The sequence below is a fragment of the Carassius gibelio genome, chromosome B7 (assembly GCF_023724105.1).
Source record: "Carassius gibelio isolate Cgi1373 ecotype wild population from Czech Republic chromosome B7, carGib1.2-hapl.c, whole genome shotgun sequence".
Taxonomy (NCBI): domain Eukaryota; kingdom Metazoa; phylum Chordata; class Actinopteri; order Cypriniformes; family Cyprinidae; genus Carassius; species Carassius gibelio.
In genome coordinates this window covers 28,962,794-28,972,871 of record NC_068402.1, presented here as the reverse complement: position 1 = coordinate 28,972,871, position 10,078 = coordinate 28,962,794, and the positions used below count along the sequence as shown (strand labels likewise).

Below are 10,078 nucleotides of genomic sequence, written 5' to 3'. Positions count from 1 at the left end.
AGTCTACATTTTTTATTCTCTCATTCCAAACACTTTATTTTACACACAAATACTAGTTCAAGTATAAAGTATGTGTTGTAGTTTGCCATGCAGGCTCATAACAGAGCAGTATTTGGAGCAATTGCCTTAGTGAGTTTACTCCCAGCTGTAGTTTCGGCTTGTTGAGGTGAAACACTATGATGGGTGGAGCCACAGCTGCATTCCACTGAATCTGAGGTGAGTTCTGCTTCTGACAGCGAATGACATGCCTATAAAATGGCGGGAATATACAAAGTCTTTGAAATTCCTCTGAAACCCTGTCAAGTAGTGGATTATAGCTTTTTATAATTAAACCTTAAAAGCATGTTTACAGTTTACAGTATATGATATAAAAAAATAAGGCATACATTAATATTTTACATTAGCATGGTATTAATGCAGTTTGCGCGAATGTTTGGCATGGTTGTTATAAACTAAATTTACAATTATTAATTTATCCAATACTCTTATCTTGAGAGTTTTACAGATAGGGAGCAAACATGATTTATCCTAAGGAGACAGTAAAATGAGTTCTAGAAATTGCTCAAAATAAAATGCTGACTGATTAATTATGAGTCATTTTCAGAGGCCTCTCAATGGTTGTTTGTATAGTGGGTTTCATGCTGGTTTGGTACTTGTTTTTGGAGCAATCTGCTTTTACTGAGCAGTACAGAAAGCTGATTGGATGATTTCCACTCGCCCCTTGTGCATACTCCCCATCAACCCTGATCATAAGCCTGACTGCCAAGATAACTCTCCTTCAGTTTGACCACATACACTACACATATAATAGAACAGTTTCAAACACCTCTGGTTAGACATAGACACTGTGCTATTCATTGACAGACCGCTTACACACTTTATGAGCAGTATATACTGTATATTGTGTAAACTGGGTGTGGCAACTTCAAAGATGCCACATATCAAAAGGTTCAAAGGTTAGTGTGTGTTATCAGCTGATAATGCAGTGGTTTACTCAGTTGAATACTGACAGTGAATACAGACAACTTTTTTGTCTAAGCCAAAGAATAGAAGCCACAATATGGAAAAAAGGGCCACTTCTTTCTTTAATGTAGTTGCTTATACAATATACATCCTCAGCAACAATTAAAAGTTTATAAGTGCTGTCATGAGCCAAGTGACAAAAGTCATTTAGTTTTCAGTGGCAATTATTTTTCTATTTGAAAGTCAAACATTTATTTTCTGTGTTTTGTGCATTTTGTGGTTTGGATGTGAGGTACGTGTATGTGCACTGCATTATTTATAGTAAGATGCTGCGGAACGTACGGCTCAATCTGCTAAGCTCGTAAAACACCTGTGTAAACACAGGGCCTATCACTCCTCTCCTCTGAGGAAAAGATCCTGTCAGCTCTCCCTCTCTCACTCACTCTTTTGCGCTGTCTTTCATACCAGCTCGCTGTGTGGGGGTCTCTCTTGTCCCTCCCTTTTCTGCATATGAGAAAATTCCTCCTTTCTTCCCCCTTCCCTTTTTCCAAGAAAGAAGAATGAAGACACACGCAGAATGACCCTAAAGCCAGTGGTCAACTGAAAGGTTGTCCAGAAAGCATGCATCTGATCTCTTGAAGGTTTGTGAGGGGGGTGACTAAATGTTGTGTCAATTCGAGCTACTCGAAACAACCCATCTCCAACTGTCACACACACACACACTTGGCCGTTTCACTAGATTAGCAGTGCAGGGGAACTCCAAACCCTCACACTCCACTCCAAGCCTCCATGTCAACAAAGATAAACAACACACACAAGACAGATAAGATCATAGCACAATTGCGTTTGAGATAAGTCCCCTCAGTCTAGCTGATAGCCATCTACTAGAACTGAACACATACAGAGGGCTGCATTTGTGGGAAATTAAATGAATGCTTGTGGACACTTCTGACTCACATTAATGCATTTGCTAATGTAAATTCTTATAACATCAAAAATAAAGATATTATGCATGTCAACACTGGTCATTTATACTACAAACCATTATTGGACTGCTTTACAAGGTATACTACAAACTCATTTCTCTATATATGGAACAGAAATATTAAGTATTTAAGTGTCACAACATCTTGTGTCCACCCTGTATGATTCCATGTTTCACTGATCCGGCCATCTGCATTCCCGCCAAATGACATCATCTCCTCTCACCGGCTGGTTGCTCGTCCCACTCTTCCGGTGGTACGGCACAAAGCGTGCACTGAGGGAGTAAACGGAGTGCACATGTATCGCATACTGCTGGAGGGTGGAAGTGCGCTAATCGGCCCTGCACTCTTCCTTCAACCCACCCCAGCCCTGCAAAGTTGTGTCTGGGCTGCATGTAACAGTATCTCTAGAAAGGAACACAAAATGGAGAGCTTTGTGAGGAGAGATTAACTCAGGAGGGGGATTGATAAGGGAGAAGCCAAACAAAAGAAAACTGAAAACTCTACAAGCAGCCAGGCACAGCATGAACACAGGTGAAAAGTGGTGCAGAAAACATGTTTTATATATTAAGCACAGTAATTATACTGCTTATAGTTTGAGTAAAAGTAGCTCTGTTTTTATCAGTTAGTTCATACATTTGCTCTTTTTGAAAAATAGGAAGTGGCAGCTTTGTATTTGTATATAAAAGGTGGTTGATAGTTAACGTCACAGAAACAGTGGGAGAAAAGTGATATTTATTTTATACAATTGACAACAGACCTTTTGCCCAAGACAGATTGCACTCATATCTGCTGCCATCCAATGAACAAGCATAGATAGAACCAAGTCTCAGATCTTTCTTCAATTTGTTTTGTTGTTGTTGTTGTTGATTATTCACAGACGAAAAGTCTGTCACTACTTCCATTTCATCAACTTTAAATAATACATCTATAAACCTCAGTGAAATTTGCAATTATTTTTTTACTAGATCATCATTCCCCACTACATGATGTTTAACATGTGGCTCAGTGATGTGTGACCCTTCCACCGGGGATACGTCTCATGTTCTGGTGGCTGAGGCCATTCCACTTAAATCAGACACTAATATAAACCAGCACTATTGTTGTAACTTTACAGAAATAAATCTCACAATCTTCTCCTTTCACCCGAGCATAGAAGCCACACGCTACCACACACCATATGCTTCAACCAACCGCAAAAACACGCTGGCCATTATGGCTCTCCAGACTTAAAATTGAAAGCAGAGATGAGGACAGGGGAAGACATGGTGGTACTTTGGAGCAATACAGAATCTGATATTGTACCCGTGTTGTTAAAGCAAGCATATGTTCTGGTCCTGTATGTTGTGATTATATTCATAGTACAAAGATCAACCGTTGGATCACTGTCTTTAACATCTCACCACAAATGTTGTATTTTTATACAAAAAATAAAGTACAAAATAACAATAAATTACAGTATAGAGCCTTTTGCATTCAGTTTCATTCCGACTGTACCAAAACAAGCCTAAATATACCACTCAATCAGATAAGATTATTAAGCCAACTAGTAAACTATGAAATTGACTAGTTTTTCACATTGCTTTGCTGCGACAAACTTCACAAGCTTCCCTGTGATCTGTAAAATAGTGAACACACCTATATTTGACTACTGAGTAGCGTATTGGAAAGCTTGTGTTTGTTCCTAGAAGATTTTAAATCCGTTTGGTTAGTGGCAGTATACATCAGTCTAGTTTTCAGTGATTTAAAGAAACACAAGTACCAACACTTCTGGACCCACATCCCAGTGGAGATTGTGGGATTTAAAATCTTCTAAGAACTAACTTCTCTCCCACCATCTCACTCAACCTTTCTTTCTCTTACAGCCTCACTTGCATGTACTTGTAATCAGGAAATAAGCTGCATACCAGGCTAAAGGGTTGAGAGTCACCTGCTGAATAGCTGTAAGCTGCACTGTATACATGACTGTCAAGCTTGAGAGACTCTTAGTGTTTAACTCTTTCTGTCAACTCTCTCTCTCTCTCTCCTTCTTTCTCTCTCTTTTTATTGGTACCTTGAGGGACAACGAACTAAAGACTCATTGACCTAACAAATGTCCACTTATTCATGTTTACAGGACATGGCACTGGTTCTGTTTAAAAAGAGGAGTGTAGGAATCACTTTGACTGTACAAGAGTTCTGTTTTATTTGGCATTTTAGTGATCTATAGTGGTCTTTTATCAGCTATATCCAATAAGACCCAGCATGTAAAATAGCATGTACTGAACGTATTAGTTCAAGTTATTGCATTACATATACTACAGTGTGCGTGATGTGATTCTTGGCTGCGTTCGCTCAGCTGGTAATGAGATGATTGAGAACATGGTGACTCGTTTAGCCCCATTTGAGGCACTGTTGCTGTCTTATGTTAGTCAGCATGTACACACTCAGGAATTTGGTTGGCAGTCAGATGTGTGTATATGCTGGCAAAACATGATCTGTTGTAGGTGAAATGTGCATTACATAATTAAACAACATTGCACAAGTAAGATGGCAGCTTTACTGAATATTAGCATGGCTGTGAATTGCCTTAAGGCCAAGTGCTGGAAGTAATCACAAAATTGTTGTAAAAAAGCAGTGATAGCTGTCCCCCTATGTAAAATGTAGTCCCTATTGTAGTTGGAATACTTACCTATTACTTTATTTTTGGTTGACTGCAATGTCCATAATACACATGGAAGACATTGATGCTTTTTAAAGTCACTTGTACAGTTTCACTGTAATATGTTTGGCATTGGGAGCTTTGCTGGTCGCTGCAGTTTAATGAGTAGACATATCTCACATACTCATGTCTGTCATCTGCCAGGTATTACAGAGAGCTCTTTCGCCCCACCCTCCCAACCCCTTCAAGAGGCTTCCAGAATTTTTTTATGCAGCATTGTTTGTACGCACTGCTTTATCAGTCTGAGTTGGTCACCATATTAAAACTATGGTTATTGTATAGAGGACGTAAATGAGTGCCTGCTTGTTGTTTGTGGGCAAGCAATGGTATTAGGAGTTTTAAAGAATCTGCTATAAATTTGGACCTCTTTCTGTAAGACTTACATTTTGATTTAGTTCTTTTAAGCATCATCTCTTCTTTAACAAAGGAGTATAACCTACTGTAATGACCTCCCATCTTGACGGCATGCTTTCACCCCTTTTCCAACAGAGGCCCCTAAGACCTGATTACACAAATGTTTATGTCTTCTACAGAGTGCTGCTGGAGAGATAAAGCCAGGCTGATGCTTATCCTCTTTCCACGCAGTAGAAACCACTAAGACAGAATGTAAACCGATGACTAGCACCGTGACTTTCATATGCTCTAATAGATTTGGCCCTACTTATACATGATTGACAGCGTTTAAGAATTAGCTTAGTGTTATCTGGATGGCTTCTATCACCTTCTTGTACTCGTAAAAAGTGAAACTGCCATTGACATCCTAACATCAAGTGACATCAAATCATATCATAAGGAAACACTGTTTGATGCAGCTGAGTTACAGGAAAAGAGACAGGACAATGTAAAACCTTGAGAAGTGGGGAATTTATTTCCTTGTTACAGGTTAACTGAGGGAAAGCATTGAGTTGAGTGTAATATACTGCCCGAATGTTTACTCCAGCCATTGGGTGGTCATTTACCTTCATATATTTTGCCAATCATAATACCTCTTAGTTGTATCACCTATCTTAGCATGCTAGCCTAATATTATCCTTGGCCCTCTTTCCGAACTAACTATGAGCACAGTGATTTCACTGCAAACCGAAGTTGGGGCTGTGCTTTCCTTCCTTAAACCTTTCTATTGCTGTTTTATATCATATACGATATGGCATTCAAAAACCTAATTCAAATGTAGTAAAACATTTAAGTTGGTTTCGTCTTGAGGCTGTTAACTAACTTTAATGTTTAGTATCCACACAGAGAACATGTTCAACAATAATCAAACTGAGACGATGATGTTTAAGGTTCTATAAATATTTTTTTCTTCAACTCATTCATTACATAATCAGTCATTACAATAGCTGATAGCAGCAGCACTATTTGAAGAAAACAACTTTATCTGTGCTGTTAAGCCATATGATTATAAGGCCCAGCAGAAGGATCACAGTGAGGTCAGCATTTAGTGTTATTGCTGCCATTCTCACTTTTCAGCATGATAGGAAACAGTTAATATGTCAAAGGTCAGATATCACCAGTCTTTAAAACACTTTACTTCAATGTGTATAGCGTTGGAGGCTGCTCAGTACCTGTTAAGTACTCTGGGGGATGTGACTTACCTGCTAAAGTCATTATTCTGTTATTTGCACACACACACACACACACACACACACACACACACGCACACACACACACACACACACACACAGAGAAAAAAAGAAGGAATCTTCAAAAGAGCAAGATAGAGATTTGATTGTCACTATCTCAAATCCTGTAGCTGTGTTTTTAATTAAAGTATTTTTGGTCTTTTAAAGCACTCAGTGCTTATTCCCATGACCAAGGCCAGTGTTTTATGAAGTGCTGATTCAAGTACACAGCAGCTCAGGGATTTTACCTCATGTGCACTAAGGGTTAACACTCTGGACGTCTTCCACTGAGCTTTAGTCGCAGATGCCAAGGTTAAATAAGGTGATAGCAAATCGTTTACTTGCTGAAATGTTCCATCACATTTGTCTGGTTTGTCATTAAGCCTGCCCACTTCAGACATTTGGGAGGGTTGTGTACATGAAGTTGTACTAGTGGTGTATCACCAGTCAGCCCTGCAAGTAGAGTGATTAAAACTATATATATATATATATATATATATATATATATATATATATATATATATATATATATATATATATATATATATATATATATATATATAAAGCTTAGTTATTTCATTTGTTTCAACCCTTTTCTTTCAGCGGAAGCACTCAAGATTAGATTTTACAAATTTGTCAAAGAGCAGCCAGAGAAGATGGCTAATAAAACCACAGCTAATCCAAGGAGCAGTCACCCACAGTCTCTTGTGAAACTGAACAGTTTGAGTAAACATCTTCCAGTGATATCTAATCTGTATTTGCTTCTGTTGCGGCAGAGGTTCCTTTTATGTATTGGAAAGTCGTTGTGCCTTGTCATGATATTTATGACCTAGTTTATCTTCTACCTTACAGTCTCTGTTAAAAGCACCTGAAACTTTCTTTTCTAAAAGCACTTCTTTCACTTGTGTGCTCTTTTCACAAGACCAAATGAGCTGAAGTCCTTTTAACCAGGTACCTGAAGTTTCTTTCTTCCCCATCTTTCTGCATGATGCAAGAATTTATGACATGGTAAAATGGCATGAGCCATGATTGAGTGAACATGGATGTCCTTGTCTGTGGGTCTGGAGAGACCAAAGATTCCTTAGGCTGATATCACAGAGCCCCTTTCCCACTGTGAGGTCTAAGATACCTGTGGCAGATGAGTTCCTGGGCCTGGTTTTATGAAGACGGGGGTTAATCTGTAGTAAAACTGAAAAGAGCTTCTTTATGAGGTGCTAATGGTCTGTTAATGCAAAGGAACCAATTCATCTAGCTGCTTGTTTATTTACTGCCTATCGAGGTATGGCTCTATTCAGACCACGGAAGAAATGTTGACAGGTTAACCACCCCCTAATGAGAGCAAGCTGACAGAAATCCCCCAGCAGTTCATATACTTTGCTGTGACCAATACAAGTAAGCTGGTAATATTATTAAATTATTTCTACTGTGACATATTCCTTTATTTAGACTTAATGTTCCTGTTTTAACAGATGATTAATCCTTAATGAATTGATTTGCCCATCCTGGCCCTGACAGTATATTTTTTTATACAGATTTTTTTCTGTAGATGTTCCGGCTTTGTTTACAGCACACTATGACTTGATGCCACTGAAATAGGCCGTGTCGTTACTCAATTAGTTGCCTGGTTTTCCCGAGTCCTCTAATGGCTGTGGGCAGATACCTTTACAAGCCACTGTTGTGTTCATAATTTCCTCTTGTGAAACTTGCATGAAGTGCAGTGCATGTGATTTAGAGACCCGGTCACAATGCAAACCGCTGTGGCTGACGTTTCCTACCTTTGTGTGGATGAGGGCCCAGGGGTGCAGCAACGGATGCTCGGCCCTGGCGCTAGCCGCTTTGAAGGGGAAGGAAACTCTGTGTCAAAGGCAGCAGCTCAGCTATCTGGGGCTGAGACAAATCACTGCCATTATGAGGCGTCCGATACGACAAACTAAGTGAATTCCTTCTATTCAAATCATCATGGAAAGTTTAGTTTGACTGTGTGGGGCTATTCAGTAAGTTCCAATCAAGTCACAGATCATGGCAGAACTCTCTTTAAGTTTGCTTCTGCACTGTTTGTTTTTGCACTGGCTACTTGGTGTACAGGATTTTCTAATAACCTTGAGAGGAGCCAGCGCAGGCCCCAGTTCAACGAGTGCATATGGCATATTTCTCTTCTGCGAGAAGAGACCGCCCCTGCTGGAGGCCCCCACCCCCACCCCACGTGCATTGCAAGTCACTGGAGTTTTTTCTCTGTCCTAAAAAGTGCTCCCTGTAGACATGCTATATGGCCTCTCACAGACTGTCTCCATGAAGGAAATGCATTATGTGTAAAAGGAATTCCATATGGTGACATACGATCTGTATAATTCCTTCAAATGATAAAAAACCCACCTTGCATGCACTTCTCTTTGTGTGCTCAGCATGAAAAAGCTTACATAAAGGCCCTTCCCCCAGCATTTCGCTTATGTATCTGCTTTAGCTTTGTGGAGAATCTGTTTTACTGTACTTTTAGTGATGTGACACTATGGCCTCCCGGGTTTGCCATAGTAAATATTTACGAATGGAGGCATGGGCTGTTCCAGGTGAGGCATGCCAAACTCGAGTGGCTTGGATTGCGGCCCTAGGCCACGGATGGGAAATGTTGCAGCACCTCTGCCAACCGCCTGGGAATATGGCCGAAGCCCTGCTGCCTGACGCCTGCCACTGGTGTCAGCAACAAGATTGACCTCACTTCTAGGGAACATTTGGAAAAAAAGTCCAATATTGAAGGCTGGGGGCCTTACGTACATGCAAAAAGTTGCCAAGAGTGTGGATTATTGTGTTAGATCCAATGGTGGCTCTTTGATATCCCCTCCAGTTCCCATGATGCAATGGCATGTCTAGGCCCTGCACAGATAACGTTTTACAGCCTCTGCAGGGAAGCGCTAGGGGAGTATCATATGAGCATCCGTTTCTACTTTTATAAAGCAACAGTATTTATTGTGGGGAGAACAAATTTATGGACCGTTGTTGCTTACACTGGTTACGAGTTGTTGTTATATTTGCAAAAGCCATGCTAATTATTTAGAATCAAGTGGGCAGTACATTCTTACATGTCAGTTAGAAGAACATCAAGAGTTATAGAACTTGCTTCTGATTGTGTAAAACGTCCATTTCTGGTTTGGTGAAATAATTATGAACATGTAGTAAATAAACACCAAGTGCTGAGCGAAGGCATTTGTTATCATTGCCTTTTGAGTCAATAACATGATGTTCATTTAAAAAATAATAATGAGTACAATAATATGAAAAATGTTAATTATGCATAGGATCTTGAATTCACACATATAAATGTGTATTTAATTTGTAATTTAAAATAAATTTTGATAAGTTAATTAGGGATCTTTTGAACCACATGCTGGGAACCACGTGTAACTTATAGCATTGTATAATTATATTACAGTTTCAATGATGTATCCATTTATGTGGTAGTTTTACTCTGTAATGAAATGAAAAGGTAGCTGATCAAACGTTTATGTGTTTACAGCAGTGCCATACAGGGCAGAAAAAAGGCAGTAAAATGTAGCTGGGGTTTTTCCTCAGACGATGGAAAATTGCTGAAGGCAATAATAATTAATGCACATGATGGTAGCATACCTGGGCTGTAAAAAAGCTTAAAAGTGTTCTGGCCATTAGAATTCTTCTTGAGGTGAATTGATGACAGGGTGTGCCTCTGAGCCCTGATCTCCCAACATGCAGCAGTAACTGAATGGAAACAATGTGTGTGTTGTCTAGAACAGTGGCAATGTGTTGGTGCACTGGAGCTCTTCAGGGGTGTGTTGGAGGGG

At 39.6% G+C, this 10,078-nt stretch overlaps 1 protein-coding gene across 1 annotated transcript in view; it reads right to left on the bottom strand.

The window, feature by feature from the left end:
- The window catches only part of LOC127961904 (granulocyte colony-stimulating factor receptor), a 10,657-nt gene extending 4,402 nt beyond the window's left edge, over nucleotides 1-6,255 (bottom strand). Inside the window, exon 1 of the mRNA XM_052561214.1 lies at nucleotides 6,243-6,255. Coding sequence (XP_052417174.1) covers nucleotides 6,243-6,255 — 13 coding nt within the window. The remainder of the gene's footprint in view (nucleotides 1-6,242) is intronic.
- Nucleotides 6,256-10,078: the final 3,823 nt, after the last annotated feature.